This window comes from Coregonus clupeaformis, chromosome 10 (assembly GCF_020615455.1).
Source record: "Coregonus clupeaformis isolate EN_2021a chromosome 10, ASM2061545v1, whole genome shotgun sequence".
In the NCBI taxonomy this organism is placed as follows: Eukaryota; Metazoa; Chordata; class Actinopteri; order Salmoniformes; family Salmonidae; genus Coregonus; species Coregonus clupeaformis.
In genome coordinates, this window is record NC_059201.1 from 48334732 (window position 1) to 48357773 (window position 23042).

Sequence of the window (23042 nt, forward strand, 5' to 3'; positions counted from 1 at the left end):
GTTGTAAATGAGAACTTGTTCTCAACTGGTTTACCTGGTTAAATAAAGGTGAAATAAAAAAAAATTAAAAAAAAAATTACTTACAAGCCCTTAACCAACAATGCAGTTCAAGAAATAGAGTTAAGAAAATATTTACTAAATAAACTAAAGTAAAAAATAAAATAAAAAGTAACACAATAAAATAACAATAACGAGGCTATATACAGGGGGTACCAGTACTGAGTCAATGTGCGGGGGTACAGGTTAGTCGAGGTAATTTGTACATGTAGGTAGGGGTAAAGTGACTATGCATAGATAATAGACAGCGGGTAGCAGCAGTGTAAAAACAAATGGGGGGTCAATGTAAATATTCTGGGTGGCCATTTGATTAATTGTTCAGCAGTCTGATGGCTTGGGGGTACAAGCTGTTAAGGAGCCTTTTGGACCTAGACTTGGCGCTCTGGTACCGCTTGCCGTGCGGTAGCAGAGAGAACAGTCTATGACTTGGGTGACTGGAGTGTGACAATTTTTTGGGCCTTCCTCTGACACTGCCTAGTATATAGGTCCTGGATGGCAGGAAGCTTGGCCCCAGTGATGTACTGGGCCGTGCGCACTGCCCTCTGTAGCGCCTTACTGTCAGATGCCGAGCAGTTGCCATACCAGGCGGTGATGCAACCGATCAGGATGCTCTCGATGGTGCAGCTGTAGAACTTTTTGAGGATCTGGGGACCCATACCAAATCTTTTCAGTCTCCTGAGGGGGAAAATGTGTTGTCGTGCCCTCTTCATGACTGTCTTGGTGTGTTTGAACCATGATAGTTTGTTGGTGATGTGGACACCAAAGAACTTGAAATTCTCGACCCGCTCCATTACAGCCCCATCAATGTGAATGGGGGCGTGTTCGGCCCTCCTTTTCCTGTAGTCCACGATCATCTCCTTTGTCTTGCTCACGTTGAGGGAGAGGTTGTTGTCCTGGCACCACACTGCCAGGTCTCTGACCGCCTCCTTTTAGGCTGTCTCATCGTTGTCGGTGATCAGGCCTACCACTGTTGTGTCGTCAGCAAACTTAATGATGGTGTTGGGAGTCGTGCTTGACCATGCAGTCGTGGGTGAACAGGGAGTACAGGAGGGGGCTGAGCACGCACCCTTGTGGGGCCCCTGTGTTGAGGATCAGCGAAATGGAGGTGTTGTTTCCTACCTTCACCACCTGGGGGCGGACCAGGGCGTGGATCAGAAAACCAGTCAGTATCTGTTGTGACCACCATTTGCCTCATGCAGCGTGACATATCTCCTTCGCATAGAGTTGATCAGACTGTTGATTGTGTTCGACTCCTCTTCAATGGCTGTGCGAAGTTGCTGGATATTGGCGGGAACTGGAAAACGCTGTCTTACACGTCGATCCAGAACATCCCAAACATGCTCAATGGGTGACATGTCTGGTGAGTATGCAAGCCATGGAAGAACTGGGACATTTACAGGTTCCAGGAATTGTGTACAGATCCTTGCGACATGGGGCCGTGCATTATCATGCTGAAACAGGTGTTGATGGCGGCGGATGAATGGCACGGCAATGGGCCTCAGGATCTCGTCACGGTATCTCAGTGCATTCAAATTGCCATCGATAAAATGCAATTGTGTTCATTGCCTGCCCATACCATAACCCCACCTCCACCATGGGGCACTCTGTTCACAACGTTGACATCAGTAAACCGCTCACCGACACGACACCATACACGCTGTCTGCTATCTGCCTGGTACAGTTGAAACCGGGATTCATCCGTGAAGAGCATACTTCCCCAGCCTGCCAGTGGCAAATCGAAGGTGAGCATTTGCCCACTGAAGTTGGTTACGACGCCAAACTGCAGTCAGGTCAAGACCCTGGTGAGGACGACGAGCACGCAGATAATCTTCCCTGAGACCGTTTCTGACAGTTTGTGCAGAAATTCTTTGTTTGTGCAAACCCACAGTTTCATCAGCTGTCCGGGTGCCTGGTCTCAGACAATCCCGCAGGTGAAGAAGCCGGATGTGGAGGTCCTGGGCTGGCGTGGTTACACACGGTCTGCGGTTGAGGCCAGTTGGACGTAGCGCTAAATTCTCTAAAACAACGTTGGAGACGGCTTATGGTAGAGAAATTAATATTCAATTCTCTGGCAACAGCTCTAGTGGACATTCCTGCTGTCAGCATGCCAATTGCACGCTCCCACAAAACTGAGACATCTGTGGCATTGTGTTGTGTGACAAAACTGCACATTTTGGTGGCCTTTTGTCCCCAGCACATGGTGCACCTGTGTAATGATCATGCTGTTTAATCAACTTCTTGATATGCCACACCTGTCAGGTGGATGGATTATCTTGGCTAAGGAGAAATGCTCACTAACAGGGATGTAAACAGCTTTGTGCACAACATTTGAGAGAAATAAGCTTTTTGTGCGTATGGAAAACATTTCTGGGATCTTTTATTTCAGCCCATATAATGTGGCACCAACACTTTACATGTTGGATTCATATTTTTGTTCATTGTATAAGGATTTGGGGTTGGGCATGAAATTGTCTTCAAAACAGTACAACCTATTGGGCAAAAAAAGAACTGCAACCTTAGTTATGAAATGCAATAATACCATCTTGTGGCAAAAGAAATGCACTGTATCAAATCAAATCACATTTTATTGTCACGTACACATATTTAGCAGACCTTATTGTGGGTGTAGCGAAATGCTTGGGTTTCTAGCTCCAACAGTGCAGTAATATCTAACAATTCACAACAATACACACAAATCTAAAAGTAACAGAATGGAATTAAGAAATAATTAAATATTAGGACGAGCAATGTCGGAGTGGCATAGGCTAAAATACAGTAGAATAGAATACAGTATATTCATATGAGATGAGTAAAGCAAAAATATGTAAACATTATTAAAGTGACTAGTGTGGCCAGTGATTTCAAGTCTATGTATATAGGGCAGCAGTCTCTAAGGTGCAGGGTTACGTAACCAGGTGGAAGCCGTCTAGTGTTGGCTATTTAACTGATGGCCTTGAGATTGAAGCTGTTTTTCAGTCTCTCGGTCCCAGCTTTGATGCACCTGTACTGACCTCGCCTTCTGGATGATAGCGGGGTGAACAGTTAGTGGCTCGGGTGGTTGTTTTCCTTGATTATCTTTTTGGCCTTCCTGTGACATCAGGTGCTGTAGGTGTCCTGGAGGGCAGGAAGTTTGCCCCCGGTGATGCATTGGGCAGACCGCACCACCCTCTGGAGAGCCCTGCGGTTGCGGGCGGTGCAGTACCAGGCGGTGATACAGCCCGACAGGATGCTCTCAATTGTGCATCTGTAAAAGTTTGTGAGGGTTTTAGATGCCAAGCCAAATTTCTTCAGCCTCCTGAGATGGAAGAGGCGCTGTTGTGCCTTCTTCACCACACTGTCTGCGTGGGTGGAACATTTCAGATCGTCAGTGATGTGTACGCCTAGGAACTTGAAGCTTTCTACCTTCTGAACTGCGGTCCCGTCGATGTGGATGGGGCGTGCTCCCTCTGCGGTTTCCTGAAGTCCACGATCAGCTCCTTTGTTTTGTTGATGTTGAGTGAGAGGTTATTTTTCTGGCACCACACTCCCAGGGCCCTCACCTCCTCCCTGTATGCTGTCTCGTCATTGTTGGTTATCAGGCCTATTACTGTTGTGTCATCTGCAAACTTGATGATTGAGTTGGAGGCGTGCTTGGCCACGCAGTCATGGGTGAACAGGGAGTACAGGAGGGGGCTGAGCACGTACCCTTGTGGGGCCCCTGTGTTGAGGATCAGTGAAGTGGAGGTGTTGTTTCCTACCTTCACCACCTGGAGGCGGCCCGTCGGGAAATCCAGGACCCAGTTGCACAGGGCGGGGTTCAGACCAAGGGCCCCGAGCTTAATGATGAGGTTGGAGGGTATTATGGTGTTGAATGCGGAGCTATAGTCAATGAACAGCATTCTTACATAGGTATTACTCTTGTCCAGATGGGATAGGGCAGTGTGCAGTGTGATGGCGATTGCATCGTCTGTGGATGTATTGGGGGCGGTAAGCAAATTGAAGTGGGTCTAGGCTGTCAGGTAAGGTAGAGGTGATATGATCCTTGACTAGTCTCTCAAAGCACTTCATGATGACAGAAGTGAGTGCTACGGGGCGATAGTCATTTAGTTCAGTTACCTTTACTTTCTTGGGTAGTCTTATTTAATAGGTAACATTACAGTTATAGGGCAGCGAACACAAACAGAACAGCGGTTGTTGCAGCTCTCTTATCCTTTAATGTGTTGTCAATACAGAGGATGTACAGACATGTTTCTTTTGTACAAACAAGGCACAAAATACAAAAGAAAGTCACATTTCAGAAATCCCATCAGATAATATAGAAGACCCACAAGTGTGACTTTACCCTAAAAAGCTAGGTTCTTTCTATTAACATTTAAATGACAAAAATGATATAGATCACACTGTACTTTGATGACTGATATTGACTCAAGCCTTCCCTTTGTAAATCACTACAGAGGCCAAGGCGGTATGAATGGCACTGTGTGGATTGCACAATGTCTGCATTTCCCTCAAATCACAACTCAGCCAATTACAGCACTCTTAGTGCAAAGCAAAAAACCTCAACAAGTTCCATTCACTTCCCATAGAGCAGGACAGACTTTGTACGTCATCCCCACAGAACCAACAAATGCAATCGTTGCAGAAATTAAATGTAGGACCAATATAAATGAGTGAGAAAAAAAAAAAGAAGCATTAAGATTCAAGAAATACAGCAGGATTCATTCAATTTTGGCACCTACATGTTGCCTCGTGTTACTTGGCGGTGGCATTTAGCATTCTTCAATGATTAAGTCCATCTTGTCCAGTTCTGACAAATCAACAGCAAAAAATAAGACCCATGTTGGCATAAAAATTACTCAGGTAGAGAAGCTGCACAACAAAGATATTTTCTTAACACACAGAAGCCATAAATGAGCTTTTTTTAAATTGACCAATGAATGTAGGTTAAAAAATATATATATAAATAATGACTTTTCTAAAGTTGCCTTATCCTGTTCAAATAAACATTCTGAAAAGAGTCAAATACAGAGAGAACTTAGTGTTTGTTGTTTGAATGTCACCTGTACAATACAAGAATTTAAAAAGTTTGGCTTAGTTGTTGAAATTTCCACAAAAATGCCAGTTATCTGCAGGTTGTTGAACAAACATACACCAACCAGCGTTGTCCTGGAATATAGGCACTGACTGTTTGAATAACTAAAATAGACAGCTGTTACTAGTCCTGTGTAGCTCAGTTGGTAGAGCATGGCACTTGCAATGCCAGGGTTGTGGGTTCGATTCCCACTGGGGGCCAGTATGAAAAAAATATATTAAAAAATGTATGCACTCACTAACTTTAAGTCGCTCTGGATAACAGCGTCTGCTAAATGACTAAAATGTAAAAGTTACTAGAAATGTGTTATATCAACTTGACTGTAGCCAAAATAACTTGGTTACTCTTTCTAGAGTAAGCACTCTCTTAACCAGGCTTGATACTGCTATTTGGTGTAAATTACCAAGGCACTGTTCATATGAATAACAAAATAATGACAAAAAGCCATACCACACTTCAAAGAGAGAAACGCATTGAACATCAGGAGCGATTGCAATCAAGTAGCCAACACAGCTCTGACGAGTTTAGTGCACCAAAGCAATATGCTTTCAGACACAGAAATGCAAAATCCATATATCTATGAGGTCCATTTCAAAACATGTAGTAGTAGTAGTGGAATATTGGGGAGTTACTGAAATGCCAGTAGTTAAATTGTTTATTTTAAAGGAATACATTTAGACCTGAAAGGCAAGGCAACCTAGAGCAGGGGCTTTCAACATGACCTTTGACATCTCCTTTATCAGATTCATGAGAAAGGAGACCTATGGCCAGATAATTACTGTATGTCAACCCAGCATTACTGAACTTCCCCATATGAATCAAAATAGGCAAGAGGTAAGCTACAGTAGTTTGTCTGTGAGCCCTGTTTTGTGGTAGGCCTATGTGATCGAAAGCACCTGTTCTAGAGGAAGCAACCAAATCAAAAATTTTGGATATCACAAACACCCAGATTCCTATCAAAGTGTTCAACTCAAGCCACATTTGCAGTAACTGAATACATTTTATGTACAGTAAAGGCACTTAGTTTGGAATGGAAATTCCATCAAAAACCAGTAAAAAAAAAAGTTGTGATCCCTCCGTTTTCAGGGCTCACACCTGTAAATTGGGGTAGTGTTTACTGCAGCTAGCAAATCAATCACATTAACTGACCAATTCTATGAAGATTAGAAAAACAACAACCTGGGTCACTGTGGTGAAGGTTAGAGCTGGGCAACTAACTCTACTTTCCCTGAAGCTTGAGCCGAACACTTGTCATTGAAAAGGGGCCTGTGTTGTTGGTGATTAAAAAGCTTCATTTTGCTCTACAGTTTAGTTTCTTTCCTAATTGCTCTACAGATTAGTTTCTTTCCTAATAGGGTTACATGAGAAACGCTGTCGGTCCCAAGCACCTTGGCGATTGGCTTGGACTGTAGAGGTGGAGCTTCTATGAGCCAATTAAGAGCTGGGGACTCCGCCCTCCATGGTGGCTGCTGGGCTGTTGTCTTTGTGGAATGGAGTCTCCTTAAAGATGAACCAACAGTTACCTGCCCACAGGATGAGGTTCAGAAACCCGAAAATCTTGACAGAGGAGGAAAAGTGCGAAACATAAAGACAAAATACAGGATACAGACAAAGGAATTACAAATGCTACATTTTATGCAACCCTATACCTGTAGCCCTTCCATTCATGCTGGACTTAAACATTCACATTGAGAATTAGCTATAAAATGCAAAACGCTCTGAATAAAATGTATTTCTAAATCGAATAGCTCACCACAGAGGCATTGAGTTTTCCCATGGAGGGGTAGTCTCCAGGTGAGCACTGGGGCTGGCAGGCCTCAACCAGGTGTTCTGGGTTGGTGGCCCACTTCACATCAGTCAGGCCCTTCCCCCAGGCAGAGGAGGACACCAGCCACAGGAAGGCGAAGGCAGCAGTCACCAACAGGTCCTTGGAGAAACACAGGAGAGTGTCATCACTATATTACCCTGCTGGAGAGGATGGAAGTACATAGCTTTCCAATTATACATATCATTACAACTATTAGGCTCACACCTTAACTATTATAAAAATACTTATCCAGCTATACTACACTATACTGTAGTAGTAATAATAGTCTACTACACGGTAAATAACATACCAGTAGTAAACATGCGATACTACGGTATAAATATCATTACAACTATTAGGCTCACATCTTAACCCTAACATTATCTGTAAACCCAACCCATCAGCCAGCGACACCAAGACAAATGTTTACATTGCTAAAAAAAATCCAACCTGTGCAAAAATTAGCACTACTGTGTGGCTAACATTACAATCACTCAAGCCGAGAGAAAGATATTTACAGGTTAGCCCAGGTTATAAAAATTGTTCTCCAGCTATACTTCAACTATACTGTAGTAGTACTAGTCTACTACACGGTAACTAACATACCAGTTACTACGGTTTTATTTTATTTAACTAGGCAAGTCAGTTAAGAACAAATTCTAATTTACAATGACGGCCTACCAAAAGGCAAAAGGCCTCCTGCTGGGACGGGGGCTGGGATTAAATATAGAAAATATAGGAGAAAACACACATCACGACGAGATACACTACATAAAGAGAAACGATATTTATAGACTCACAATGGTGGGTCCGCGGCCCCCGCGGTACACATGCTGGTAGCCCAGGTAGAGCACCAGGGTGGCGGTGCAGTACAGGAAGCCGAAGACACCGACACAGACGTAGAACTCAGCTGAGGAGGAGTAGTCACCCTGGAGGAAAGTCTCATTCGGGGAGGTGCTGTTACACACGGGCACCTTGAAAGGGCCGTAGCTAGGCAACCTAGAGAGTAGTGGGGTGGGTAGAGAAAAAAATAATAATCTACAAATCAATTGCATGGCACAAATGCATTTCAACTACAAATACAAAAACACTTAAGGAGCAAGAGTCAGAGACAAAGAAAAGTATCTTGGTGTGAACGCAAACAACCAGCTTAAGAGTAAAAATAAAATCTTGCGGCCCTTCAGCAGATTTTGCATAACTTTTGTCAGGGATAGGCTTACTTACTGTGAAGACCATTAGGTAGGCATTATAAAAAAAGAAATCACAAACACAGTACGACAATTAGAGTGCTGTTGTTTATATGCAGCTCTATCTGTGAGGGACAACGTGTTTTACCTGAAGGGGTAGCCAAACCCAGCCTCTACGACAGTTTGCATCTCCCCCGGACAATTCACAAGGATGTGGGTCGTCCCAGAGTAACCCCCAGTGGTGGCAAAGGCAAAAATAGTGAACACCTGCACAGAGAGAGGAGAGTTAGGGTGCATCTCAATGGCCTGAAATCGCTTCCTTTCCTCATCGCTTTGCCTTAACCTGCACTGATCTAGGGCACATCATTCTCATACCTGGGCAGCAAAGAACATCTCTTTCCTGGTAGGCTGACTGTTTTCAGAGGCCTAGGCTGTGTTTTCAGATCAGTAGAGAGGGAGAGACAAGGACAGGTCCTTTAGAATTCATAAAATGAGACTTCCTCTTCCAAGGAACCAGAGAATTGTTGTGCACTGGCGGGAAGTGAGCTGGAAACCAGAGGGTTGCTGGTATCAAATCCTAGATGCCATTGCCTGCTGTTGTGCCCTTGAGCAAGGTACTTGACCCCCACAACGGCTCCCAGGGTGCACAGTGTGGCAGCCCTCCTTACCTTTCCAAAAACCTGTATGTGTATGTATGCGTGTCTTTCGGAGGGGTTGGGTTGAAAGCAGAAGTCAAATTCTGGTTGGACAACTGACCAATAAAGTGATCGTAATCTCCCGATTTACAGTCATTTAGTGGTATTAAGATTTTAACCAACATATCCTAATGTAGCCTACATAAGATAGTATCCAACTATATTTAGCTCCCACTCTGCATGCTCACCTCCATTATAGCTGTTCTGAGTTCTGGTTCTGTAACTTACAACAGAGAGGAGGGAGAGAGGCGTTCCACCGGCAGGACGTGGAGCCGTTTGAAGTGGTCAGGTGTTCCTGCTGCAGCAAAGTTAACAGGCCTGTGTAAAACTGTCATAAAGCCTGGGGATTGGTGACTCGGCAAGAAAAAGACCAACTCCAGCAGAACGCCCCACTGGGTTCAGGTCTGACAGGAAGAGGCCCCCTGACATGGCCCACATCACTGGCCAACGTTTGGAAAACCTGCCTGGGCAGAACAGTGAGGACCTCACCTCAGCCACCCTGGTAACCACTTCCTCTGCTCAGAGTAGTGGGAGAATGGCACGCACACCCCCACAAGCAAAAACATACACCCCTCTCTCTCCCAGAGTAAGACTTTCCCTGTGCTTGAACTCTTCCTCTTTGCTCACCACATCAGCTTCCCCTACAGCATCCTCTTTTGAGACAGGAAACTCCCTCCCTCAGTGAGTGCTGAGAGAGCTAACTCACTAACACTGACTAGCTCCTAACAGCACAATCTGACTTACTGACAAAAGTATAGTGGTGCATTTGAGGGCTTCAGGTTGAGCAATGCAAGGTGCAGAATCACTCATCTTGATCTGTAAGGTGATTTGTAGATCAGTGATTCTTTACAGTCTGACAGCAATGTAGTAGTCCATCTCAAAAACACACACTACCCACTGGGCACACACTGGTTGAATCAAAGTTTTTCCCACGCCACTTCAATAAAATTACATTGAACCAACGTGGAATAGACGAATTTACATTACATTTACATTTGAGTCATTTAGCAGACGCTCTTATCCAGAGCGACTTACAGTTAGTGAGTGCATACAGTTTAATTTTTTTCATACTGGCCCCCCGTGGGAATCGAACACACAACCCTGGCGTTGCAAGCGCCATGCTCTACCAACTGAGCAACACGGGACATCTCTGCTCAGTAGGTAGGTCTTCAAGGCTACGGGGTGCAGCGAGGAAATCTCTGTGGTAATGGGTGGGAGTAAGGATCCAAATATGTCATTATAAAACCGTTTTATGCAGTGACAGTGCGCAACGCTAGTATTAGATGAAAGGATATACAACTATATAGCTATCTGTATCCATCTTTCCTTCTCTCTGAGTTACTCCTCTTCCCCTAGGTGGAAATGTAACACTTGGGAATAACATACCTTCTGGAACTACAGAAATAAACCTGTCTGGAGGGCTGATTCAAATTGTCCGACAGCGAAGACGGCTCAAAACAAAAGTGACCTATGTTAAGCATGTGGAGTAATGAGTTTTCACATGCAAAAGTGATTGTTTTTGATAAAATGCTTGATTTGTATTCCCAATGAAAATTAGTTTGAAAATATGGACATATTTTCAGTGGTGTAAAGTACTTGAGTAAAAACACTTCAAAAGTACAATTTAAGTAGTTTTGGGGGTATCTGTACTCTACTATTTATATTTTTGGACAACTTTTACTTCACTACATTCCTAAAGAAAACAAATCGCTGACACCCAAAAGTACTCTTTACATTGAATGCTAAGCAGGACAGGAAAATGGTTCAATTCACGCACTTATCAAGAGAACATCCCTGGGCATCCCTACTGCCTCTGATCTGCTGGACTCACTAAACACAAATACTTCATTTGTAAATGCTGTCTGCGTGTTGTGTGCCCCTGGCTATCCGTAAATTAAAAAATACAAGAAAATGGTGCTGTCTGGTTTGCTTAATATAAGCAATTTGTAATGATTTATACTTTTACTTTTGATACTTTTACTTTTGATACGTATATTTAGTATCACAACATGACCGAGCGACGCAGATTACTGTTCGATTTGAGAAGGGCTTTTGCCCGTTCGCGTCACGGGCCATAGAATGGTGCACCCCGGTTCAGCTTAAACTAACCCTGCCAGTATTCCCTTGTTAAGTGCTGGAGGCAGCATTCCAACAAATAGGCGCTCGTGAGCAGATCCCTCCTCCAATGAAAACATCTGATAGTGGCATGTAGCACGCCTCAACTTCTTTCCCACATGATCACAATCAAACATAATTTACATAGCAGTTGAACAGTGCATCACAAACCATGAGGTTTTCAGGGACCATGACTTATTCAACTCACTAACAGACACTGTTGTTGATTGCAAGTCTATATTGTATCAACACCACAACAGTTCATGAAGTGTAAGGGTCAAATACTGGTCATTTCAGTGGCAACAGAGCCAGACAGGGAAGAAATGTTCTCTGTGATAAGCTACTACTATGGAGGTCAAGTGAACTTTGTGGGAACTGGTTTCATCTTTCAGGTGTTTGGCACAGTAAAACATTTCTCATCTTTCATATCTCCTCCCCCTCCCACCAAACCCATGATCATTCCAGCGATCCCCCCAGCTCAGCCACCCTCCAAATAAACCCTCCACTATGCAGTTTCCTGAGTAAGTAACACACCCAACCTCCCCGACTGTGAGAATGGGAGCACACATAGGCTTGTGTTTAGTTGGGAGTTAAGGGATATGGGGAAGTTAGCAGGCCTTTGTTATAAAAGCTGGTCCTCAAAGTCTGGCTTGTATGGTTATCATGGCATATTGAAGAAGCTATTATTTAAATACCGGAAGTCAAATGAAACCCCAACATTGAGAATGGAAGAATCAAACGCTTAATTGAAATATTGAGTAGAATCTTGCAAACATAACACAATTTAAAGTCATATGGGGCAGAGTCTTACAAGCATTAGAAACAACATTGGGTGTGGATACGATGGGAACATGTGGGTCTGAGCAAGTGTGGTGTTTGTGGAAATGTACGTAAATGTTTAGTTGTCTATTGTTTTTGTCTATGTAGGTTTTTGTTTATTGTATAAAAAAAATAAACTGAACTAAAATATAAAATCGCAACATGCAACAATTTCTAAGATTTTACTGAGTTACAGTTCATAGGAGGAAAACAGTGAATTGAAATAAATTCATTAGGCCCTAATCTATGGATTTCACATGACTGGGCAGGGTCTCAGCCATGGGTGGGCCTTGGAGGGCATAGGCCCACCCCTTGGAAGCCAGGCCCACCCACTGGGGAGCCAGGCCCAGCTAATCAGAATGAGTTTTTATACGATCCCGCAGGTGAAGAGGCTGGATGTGGAGGTCCTGGGGGTGGCGTGGTTACACGTGGTCTGCGGTTGAGGCCGGTTGGATGTACTACCAAATTCTCTAAAAACGATGTTGGAGGCGGCTTATGGTAGGGAAATTAACATTAAATTCTCTGGCAACAACTCTGGTGGACATTCCTGCAGTCAGCATGCTAATTGCACGCTCCCTCAAAACTTGAGACATCTGTGGCATTGTGTTGTGTGACAAAACTGCACATTTTAGAGTGGCCTTTTATTATCCCTAGCACAAGGTGCACCTGTGTAATGATCATGCTGTTTAATCAGCTTCTTGATATGCCACACCTGTCAGGTGGATGGATTATTGTAGCAAAGGGGAAATGCTTACTAACCGGGATGTAAACTAATGTGTGCACAAAATTGGAGAGAAATAAGCTTTTTGTGAATATGGAACATTTCTGGGATCTTTTATTTCAGCTCATGAAACATGGGACCAACACTTCACATGTTGCGTTTATATTTTTGTTCAGTACAAATTATCCTAAAGAGCACATCTTAAAGACGCAGCAACAAAACATAGCAAGGATACATGTTGCCTCACTTGAACTCTTCTTCCTACTTCCCTCATCCTATGCAGCAGCATGCAGGCCAGGGTTTTGCACCAGGATCACTGGTGTGTATAAAGTAACCCCTGCCTCCACTCCCTCTCTGCACTGACACTCTGAGAATGTTGTGTTGCAGTGTTGGCCAGGATTTACAGTGCATTTCTTGGTAACTGGCCACTCCCCTCTCTGGCCAGAGACAGGCATGTAGCTGGCTGGCACAGGACAGAGGAGAGTGTAGTCACTACACAGTCATGCTAGAATGGACCAAAGTGGAATTATGGTCAACGAACATAAGCCCTTTCTAATTAATTTAAGGTGAGGGTAAGGTTAAGGGTTAACGTAAAGCTTAGTGGTTTCAAAATTACATTTTTGCCTAGAAAGTCTACATTTATGTCATTTCTAGTGATGACTAAGGGAGAGGACGTCCTGGATTGGATTCAAACTCTAACCTAAAAGATAACGTCTGTCTTAATTACCTACAGGGCCTTGCCACTTGCCGCTCCACTACCTCAATATACACACACACACACACCCCTTAAGCATACACAGACAATACAGTAAATTAACGGCCGTCAACCGTTAGCCTCACGCACAGGAAAAACTTGCACATACACATACACGCACTGAGAACAGTCTGTATCGAGTGCATACAAAAACAATACCAGTACTGTACAGAGTACACACTCAAACAGATAGGCCCTACTGTGTACACACATATACAGAAACACAGACAGAATGCCCATGGAGCACAACCAGAGGCCCTCCTCCTTGTATCCTGAGCCAGCAACTCAGTCAGGTTATAAGTTCATGAATCCAAGCTATTTCTGTTGCAGCTGCTGACATTCACTTTGGCCAGCCGGCTACGCCTCTAAAAATGTCACTTCATCACATATCCTCCCTGCTCGACATTGTACACTTATCAGCTAATTAGCAAAATACCTCTTATCAGTGTACACGGTACAGCATACAGTGCCTTCGGAAAGTATTCAGACCCCTTGACTTTTTCCACATTTGTGACTAGTCGTATGTCGCACGTCACTACTTCACAGGAGCGCCATTTGTACTTAATCAAAATGCGTTTTTTGGCAGAAATGCCTTCTGGAACATGTGAACTTTCATGTGCCTTAATAACAAACTTGTATGCCATCTGTAAATACGAATAAAATGGTTAAATTATGAGCCTAGTTGGTTTAGCCACAGAAAAAGACAGCAACCTTCCTGCTAGCCATGCATGATAGGCTGAGATAATGAGTGGTCTGGACATGCCGAGAGATGAGTTCGGATTGGTCTGCCACGTAGCACACTTCTGTCTATAATATGAGCTGGTCAGTATGTGTTGGTAATCCATTCTAACGTGACTTTTTTGAAAGATATCAAGTAGTAGAACTGCATAAGTGTTGCGCACCACTTTCTGGAGGACCAAGTTTTGAAATCTGTGGAATTAGAGTATGATAGCTAAGGAGATGGAGAAAATTCAGGCGTTTGATTGCAAATATGTAGACGGAGTCGAAAGCTGGCTAGCTAGCTAACGTTACGTGTATGATCTGTGTAGTAATATTATTCATATCTCAGAGCCATTTGCATTGCTAGTTATAGCCTAATGTTAGCTAGCTAACATTGAACCTGGTTGGTTAGCTACCTGCAGATTCATGCAGGGTAGTAACGTTATGAGTTGGGATTATGGGTCAATGTTTAGCTAGCTACATGTCTAAACAAAAGAATCCACTATGCAAGTAACTATTTCAATAGAATGTTTATGATGTCACTGCGACAACTGTCGACAGTCATAGCTGGTAAATTCACTCTGGCTATCTACGTCCTCCCGAGTGGCACAGTGGTCTAAGGCCGTTGCAGTGCTAGCTGTGCCACTAGAGATCCTGGTTCGAATCCAGGCTCTGTCGTAGCCGGCCGCGACCGGGAGACCCATGGGGCGGCGCACAATTGGCCCAGTGTCGTCCAGGGTATGGGGAGGGAATGGCCGGCAGGGATGTAGCTCAGTTGGTAGAGCATGGCGTTTGCAACGCCAGGGTTGTGGGTTCAATTCCCACGGGTGGCCAGTGTGAAAAATAAAAAAAGAATGTATGCACTCACTAACTGTAAGTCGCTCTGGATAAGAGCGTCTGCTAAATGACTAAAATGTAAATGTAAATGTACTCCGATTTCAGAGCACTCTCTTCTGAGTGTGCCAGAGCGCAGAATAACTGACAAATATACGAATGCTCAACACCTGTTGAATATGGCCGTGTTAGTTGGCAAAAAAGCGTAATTAAATTGTTGCCAGCAGCACAGTTCCAGTCACCAACGATTTGGATAACATAAAAACAGCCAAAGTAAAAATGCTAGGGAAAGTAAAAATGGTCAGAGTGAGCTGTTCGCTCATTTGTGTCTGGAAGTAGCTAGCTTGGGAGCTTGACTGATGTTAGGTCAGAACGCTCGGATCAACACTACTTTTCGGCCTGAGCGCCCAGTTTGCGCTCTGAATTTACGAATGGCCAATCTGACAACGCTATGAGTTAAACACCCAGAGCACACTCTGGCACTCCAGACAAAATGTACGAACACACCAGTAGTATAAGTTTAGGTTGTTTAGTACATAGCCTCACGTGTGAATGCTTAAAAAGATGAGTGGGGCTAAAGCTTAAAAGGGTGTGAACGATGCTTAATGGGTGTAGACAAAGAAGAGCTCTCCAGTAGGTACCAAAACATTCAAGGGCCATTTCTCAAAAGTGAGGTTACAAGTAAACGTTCAAAGCAGAATTACTTTTCCATTGTTCCTCAACTGTAGTGTATGATATACCATTGACTAGCTCTGAGTCTACCTTTATCCAAAGTAAAAAATAAAATAAAAATATTCAATCAAATTTTGCTACATAAAGACCGAATCGAGCCGGTCGGTCACATTTTGTTAAGTTACAGCCTTATTCTAAAATTGATTAAATCGTTTCCCCCTCAATCTACACACACACTACCCCATAATGACAAAGCAAAAACAGGTTTTTAGAAATGTTTGCGAAATTATATAAATAAATAAAAATTGAAATAACATTTACATAGATATTCAGACACTTTACTCAGTACTTTGTTGAAGCACCTTTGGCAGCGTTTACACACCCACGCGTCGTGTAACACACCTTCCACGTCGTTCGACATTATTTTCCATAGAACGCATAGACAGACACTCCTTGATTATGCCTTACATAACGTTTACTATAACACCACAAGAGCATCAAGTTTATGATCATCTTGAAGGAGTGACTTGCTACGAGCCCTAGCTACATTGACAATCGCTAAAAAGGGTGTTGCCCGAGGAGATCTACGCATTAAGCTTTGGCGCTTGAGATTGTAGCTAGACAACGTTAGCTATCAAGTCAGATAGCTATTATGTCAGACAATCTACACACTATCTGCATCAATAAACTTGTCCAACATTACTCAGAAGTTGAACTACTAAAAAAAAACAAGTAGCTAGCTTGCTAACGTTAACTGGCTAGCGAGCAACATTAACCAATAATGACTAGCTAGTGAGTTTAGTGCATGTTTGACAGCTTCAAGACAAGAGAGACATATGTGTTTCACCACATTAGATTTAGGCGAAGATCTCTAATTAAGGGTATCTTACCCATTCTAGAACCCGAATAAATCCCAGAGGTTCTTTCAACGGTCCCAGGTCAAGACTGAATCCCGACAGCAGTTTCTGAAGTTGGAAAAAAGACGAAGACAAAACATCTGAATCATGACGGTGGTCAGGTATTATTTCAAACAAATTATTTAGCTATGTAGAAGTAGCTAGCTAGCTGGCAACAACACAACACATTTACGAATGTTAGTCACCTTCACAGTAGATAGCTAAAGCGTTAGCTAGCTATGCTAGCTCGTGTCAACCGACCCACCTGAATAAATTCCATGTTCGATGTTCAGCAGTTTGTTCCTTAAATTCACTTTACTGGAAGAAAACGTATATTCTCCCAAATTAACAATCTCAATCTTGTACCGGGGCGAACCTTTGGTTTACATTCGACTGAATGGTGGCAGAAAACAGCTAAACACGAAGCTGATGTTGTAAAACTGCTGTCAAACTTTCTAAACTGTATAGGCACACGTGACACGCAACTTGTTTTCTTATTCTTCGGTATAATGGCGATCGTACATTTTGTTTGTGCATGCCGCCACCTACTGTGCGGGAGTGTGTCGTCGCTCATGATACATTTTGTAATACCAAAAAATTAAAAGTAAGAGGGAAATGAACAAATTGCACCATCAACTACCCCTACACCACAGGAGGTTGGTGAGGGGCTCATAATAATGACCGGAACGGCGCAAATGGAAGGGCATCAAATACATGGAAACCATGTGTTTGATACATTACATTTTAGTCATTTAGCAGACGCTCTTATCCAGAGCGACTTACTGTTAGTGAGTGCATACATTTTTATACTGGCCCCCCGTGGGAAACGAACCCACAACCCTGGCGTTGCAAGCGCCATGCTCTACCAACTGAGCTACAGGGGACTATACCATTCCACTATTCCACTCCAGCCATTACCATGAGGCCGTCCTCCCCAATTAAGGTGCGACCAACCTCCTGTGCCCTACACCTATATACCACTATCCCATAACAACAACAAAAAACACCACCCCATTCCACTACTTTGACCCTAAGTGATCCTACACCAGGTCGATGGCCTGGGAGGACAGGACTCTTTCATTCAACCCACCTTGTGACTCTTCTGCAGTAAAATCTCATACACCCAAGTACTTCTCTGCAGCTGCCACCACAACATCTATTTTCTGTGATTTCTGCGATACCATTTCTGCCATACAGTTGATAACCACAAATTCATATCACTCTGTATTGGCCAAGGCCATATTACTCACCCTTGACCCATCATCCTCTACTCTTTTCACTGTCTCACCATATTAAACCTTCTGTTCTACTCTGGCAACCTCAACCTGTCTCTCTTGCACCAGACACTTCTGATCCCCAAAAACATGGGCACCCCCACAATTGACACAAACAGTTTTAACTTGTTCTTAAAGAGAAAGGGCATGTTTATTTGAAATCGTTTGGACCAGGATTTCCCAGAGTCGGTCCTGGGGATCCCTTTGGGTGCACGTTTTGTATTTTGCCCTGGCAATACAGCTAAATAATCCAAGCTTGATGATGAGTTGATTATTTGAATTAGCTGTGTAGTGCTAGGGCAAAAACCAAAAACAGCTTAAATTATTTCTTCCTATTTAACAATATTGTCTTATATAAAGACAAATATATGGTAAAGAAAGAGTGTTCTCTTTCCAGTCTTTTCGGTCTTCTGAAGCAGTAAAGTCAGGTAGTCACCGTCAAAAACACCATCCCTGGAGAGCGATTCCTCATAATTTTGCGCGGACTGAGCGAGCGTTTATGAGTTGAAAGAGAACTGGAACTGCCCGCGTCCTCTGTCGTCAGCGTCCGCTACAAGGTAAAAGAGCCAAGCAACCAGCATAGCAACGGACGCTTTGGTTCATTACGTAGGCTGGTCAGAATTATGGAAGTTCTAGCAACAGCCCTCGCAACGGAAGCTAGAACTAAATAGCCCTCGCAACGGAAGCTAGAACTAATCGATTTTGGCAGGGGGACACTGTTTGGCATGACAGGCCCCATGACCGACTTTGGGAAACCCTGCTTTGGACCATGAACTGACTGTCCATTCTTGTTCCATTCAAACCAGTGTCTGTATCAGCTGGGAATGACAATGAAAGATGCACATTGTTTTATTAGCATAACACTGCTTCTCTGGCAGGGAATGGATCATCAACTATACTGAACAAAAATATTAAAGCAACATGCAACAATGTTAACGATTTAACTGAGTTACAGTTCATATAAGGAAATCAGTCAATTTAAATGAATTAATTAAGCCCTCATCTATGGATTTCACATGACTGGGCAGGGGCTTAGCCATGGGTGGGCCTGGGAGGGAACATATTTCTTAAATTAAAATCACTTGGAGCTGATTTCCTGGTGTTTTTACAGTCTTATGTCCAACAATAAAAATAACGTTTAATTTTTTTCTAAAAACTTGGGAGGCCAAATAAAACCACCTGTGGGCCACCAGTTTGGGAACCCTGTTCTATAGTATTATGTAAAGGGTTGTTTATTCTACATGGACCTGTTACATTTGAAAGTTACCAAAACACTTAGTTTAGAATATCTACATAAATTCAGCAATTGCATTCTTATATTACTCTGCAGGCTACTGACCTATTCAAAGCTTCCTCCGGCATCTCACCATACATCTGCCTGTAGTTATTGAACTCAACCTGCAGGAGGTTTGTGTGTTGTGATTGTTGGTGGCAAGGACACACCCAAGAAACACCCACCTCAAAACAAACCCCCAAGCCAACTCGCATTAGGCTTCTGTCATGGCCGCCAGCCTTTCTTGAGGAGCAAGCCAAAAAACGAGGCCAAATCAGCAGGTGCAGTTCCCCTTTCAAGAAACAGGTTACAATTTGTATAAGTAATGTGCAAACTAGGTTTCTGTGATTATGGTTTCCAACATAAGATTGCCAGAACTTCACTGAAGAGCAAGTACATTTCTGTATTATGGCCATGTCACTATGTAACGCCTGCCTTCTACAGGGTTACCTAAAATGGCAGAACTACCAGACCACGGCAGTTCCTGTTTACTGAGGGGGAACACCTCAACCATAGGAAGACACAGGTTTGTGACAGGCCACCTATTAAGGTGGATCATGAGTTCTAAGCATTACAATGGACACTATCAAAAAATATATAATTTGATTTAAAAAATGTATTTAATTTACAAGATTAAACCACTGTCACTTTCTGTTTGTTTGCCAGTACCAATCGTCATCAATCAATAATACATACCCGGATGGTAGTATCTAAACAGACGTGTTGCCTTCCACAATGTACCAATGTTCTGGTTTACACGTCTGTACGTAAACAAGGTCAGTCTGGCATAGAGAAAAGGGCGGAGTTGGGACATCCGGCGTTCCTAAATCACTGCGTTATCCGCTTGTTGCCTTAGCACAGTGTTTCCCAAATCCAGTCCTCGAGTACCCCCAACAGTACACATTTTTACTGTAGTCCCAGACAAGCACACCTGATTCAATTAGTCAACTAATCATCAAGCCCTTGATGAGTTGAATGGGGTGTGTTTGTCCAGGGCTACAATGGAAATGTATATGGTTGGGGGTACTTTCGGAGAAACACTGCCCCAGCACAATGAGGGAGTTCTATTAACCTGAGCCGTATTGCACCGGTCTATGGCCCGTGACGTGAACGGGCAAAAGTGGTGCGGGAGGAGCGTCCTCTCAAACAGTAATCTGCACCGCTCTGTAATGTTGTCAACAAGGCCGCATGGTGCATCGTTCAGAAACATACAACATCTCTTTTCCATAAAATCTATGTTCGAATGTCTAACTAGTTTTCACTGGGAAGGCAGATAAAGTTATTTTATTCAAAGCAATCACTTTTGCATGTGAAAACACAGAATCCTACTAATTTCTACACGTGCTTAATCTAGCCTAGGCTACGTCATTTTTGTTTTGAGCCGATTTTGCCATGGGCTTTGAAAGGGGCACCTGGCTCATGCCTGGCAGGCGGTTCCAAAACGAATGCAATCACTTTTCACCCGTTGCAAACTCCTCCCACCGGGGTATAATCAAATCCCCTCAATTCCTGCCCATATTTTAAGCCCCGCCCACCCACATTTGTGATTTGTTGGGAGTTGTCTGTCTGAAGAGGACCCTCCCCACAAATGTTTTTTCTCCCTTTTTGAAGTTACCAGTAGTCCATCATTAATCCCAGACCTAGTTAGTCACTGCTGTTGCCTCGGTCGGTTGCCGAGACTACCCGGATGGTGCCTTGCGCTTTCCCCCTTCTGATAACCAGGTGGCGAATCGCATCTCTGCATGTCTGGCCGACATATCAGAATGGATGACGGATCACCACCTCAAGCTGAACCCTGGCAAGACGGAGCTGCTCTTCCTCCCGGGGAAGGACTGCCCGTTCCATGATCTCGCCATCACGGTTGACAACTCCGTTGTGTCCTCCTCCCAGAGTGCGAAGAGCCTTGGCGTGACCCTGGACAACACCCTGTCGTTCTCCGCTAACATCAAGGCGGTGACCCGATCCTGCAGGTTCATGCTCTACAACATTCGGAGAGTACGACCCTGCCTTACACAGGAAGCGGCACAGGTCCTAATCCAGGCACTTGTCATATCCCGTCTGGATTACTGCAACTCGCTGTTGGCTGGGCTCCCTGCCTGTGCCATTAAACCCCTACAACTCATCCAGAATGCCGCAGCCCGTCTGGTGTTCAACCTTCCCAAGTTCTCTCACGTCACCCTCCTCCTCCGCACACTCCACTGGCTTCCAGTCGAAGCTCGCATCCGTTACAAGACCATGGTGCTTGCCTATGGAGCAGTGAGGGGAACGGCACCTCCGTACCTTCAGGCTCTGATCAGTCCCTACACCCAAACGAGGGCATTGCGTTCATCCACCTCTGGCCTGCTGGCTCCCCTTCCTCTGCGGAAGCATAGTTCCCGCTCAGCCCAGTCAAAACTGTTCGCTGCTCTGGCACCCCAATGGTGGAACAAGCTCCCTCACGACGCCAGGACAGCGGAGTCACTCACCACCTTCCGGAGACATTTGAAACCCCACCTCTTTAAGGAATACCTGGGATAGGATGAAGTAATCCTTCTACCCCCCCAATTTTTTTTTTTTAAAATAAATAAATAAATACAAATAAACTATTAAAAAAAAAACCCTAACTGTAAGTCGCTCTGGATAAGAGCGTCTGCTAAATGACTTAAATGTTAAATGTTACTCAATCAATACTTTAAATAGCTTGGACTACAAAGAATTAAGTTACATCTCATAATCATTACATTTACATTTTAGTCATTTAGCAGACGCTCTTATCCAGAGCGACTTACAGTTAGTGAATATATATATATATATTTTTTTCATACTGCTCCCCCGTGGGAATCGAACCCACAACCCTGGCGTTGCAAACGCCATGCTCTATCAACTGAACTACATCCCTGCCGACCATTCCCTCCCCTACCCTGGACAACGCTAGGCCAATTGTGCGCTGCCCATGAGTCTCCCGGTCGCGGTCGGCTGCGACAGAGCCTGGATTCGAACCAGGATCTCTAGTGGCACAGTTAGCACTGCAAAGCAGTGCCTTAGACCACTGCGCCACTCAGGAGACATAATCATAACAAATACCTTAGCGAAGCCACCATCACACCGAACATTGGGGGGCATGTGGACAATGATACCAATTTAGCAATTTTGTTGCTAGATTTAGCAACTTTTCAGACTACCCTGGCAACTCTTTTTTCCAAACAGCACCTAGCAACACATTTAGTTACTTTTAAACATTTATTTGGAACATTTAGTAACTTTTGAAAAGTGACTCAAACGCTAAAATGCACGCATTTTCCCTCTAAATGACACAAAAACGATTTTCTCTGACTCAGTCACAACACACGTGCCTGGCTGCAAAAGTGCATTGTGAGTGACGTCAGCAGCAGGCGCTCAGCTTGTGCACAGGCAGCAGCAGGCCAGCCAAGCAGCACAACAACCTGGAGAGAGCTGGAGAGAGCTGGAGAAAGATGCCTAGCGCACACATCATTATTTGAGTTAAGTTGCTTGTTCAATAAGACAGCATATATACCTTGTTATTAGCTTGTACCTATAATTGTTGATCAGTTAGGTAGCATGTTAACTAACTACCAATGCACTGCTAAAACTATAATTGTTCAGAATGTGTAGGCTTACTAGTTAATAAGAAAATAAATAAAATGTAATTGTTCAATAATGTGTAATGTGTAATTGTTCAATAATTCAGTGTGTTGTGTTTAAAAATAAAAATATCTGATCATATAAAATGTGTTGTGTTTATATTACTTTTACAAATAAAAGTATGTGATAATAAACAAACAAATCTAAACAAACAAATGTAAATCATATTTGTCGCCGAGATGGCCAGTCAATTTGAGTAACGTTATTGTGTATTTTACGTAATTAAGCAGTTTTACGTTATTACGTAATTACATCATATAGCAACTTTTAGCAACAAATCGACCTGCCTCTAGCAACTTCCCCTGAAAATTAGTTGGCAACACTGCATGTGGAGTGACGCTTGGGGCAAGAACTACGATAGCCGACAACCCTTAATGCAGGGCAAACTATGTGAGGACGGACGCAAGACTGTGAGCTAGCTCCAACCAGAGCTCCGCAGCTCAGACATTTGTAGTTTGGACTGACAGCTTTTTTCTTGGACCCAAGCGCCACGGACATGCTCCTG

The 23042-nt window shown here is 43.7% G+C and overlaps 1 protein-coding gene across 1 annotated transcript; it reads right to left on the bottom strand.

Annotated features, from left to right (window-relative positions):
* Positions 1-5350: 5350 nt before the first annotated feature.
* On the bottom strand, positions 5351-16835 carry sypl2a (synaptophysin-like 2a). The gene is made up of 6 exons (XM_041888575.2): positions 16614-16835; positions 16343-16417; positions 8271-8389; positions 7736-7934; positions 6882-7055; positions 5351-6685 (listed from the first exon to the last, which is right to left on the bottom strand). Exons 1-6 carry the CDS (start codon positions 16626-16628, stop codon positions 6563-6565), a joined length of 705 nt encoding a protein of 234 aa, XP_041744509.1. The 5' UTR covers positions 16629-16835; the 3' UTR covers positions 5351-6562.
* Between the last annotated feature and the right edge of the window lie 6207 nt (positions 16836-23042).

What these genes read in the sequence shown, in the direction of transcription:
- sypl2a (XM_041888575.2), bottom strand. An exon ending in TTATTCGGGTTCTAGAATGG is followed by an intron (nt 8,390 to 16,342) that starts GTAAGATACCCT and finishes CTCTCTGTGCAG; the next exon opens with GTGTTCACTATTTTTGCCTT. An exon ending in GGGGCCGCGGACCCACCATT is followed by an intron (nt 7,056 to 7,735) that starts GTGAGTCTATAA and finishes TGTTTCTCCAAG; the next exon opens with GACCTGTTGGTGACTGCTGC.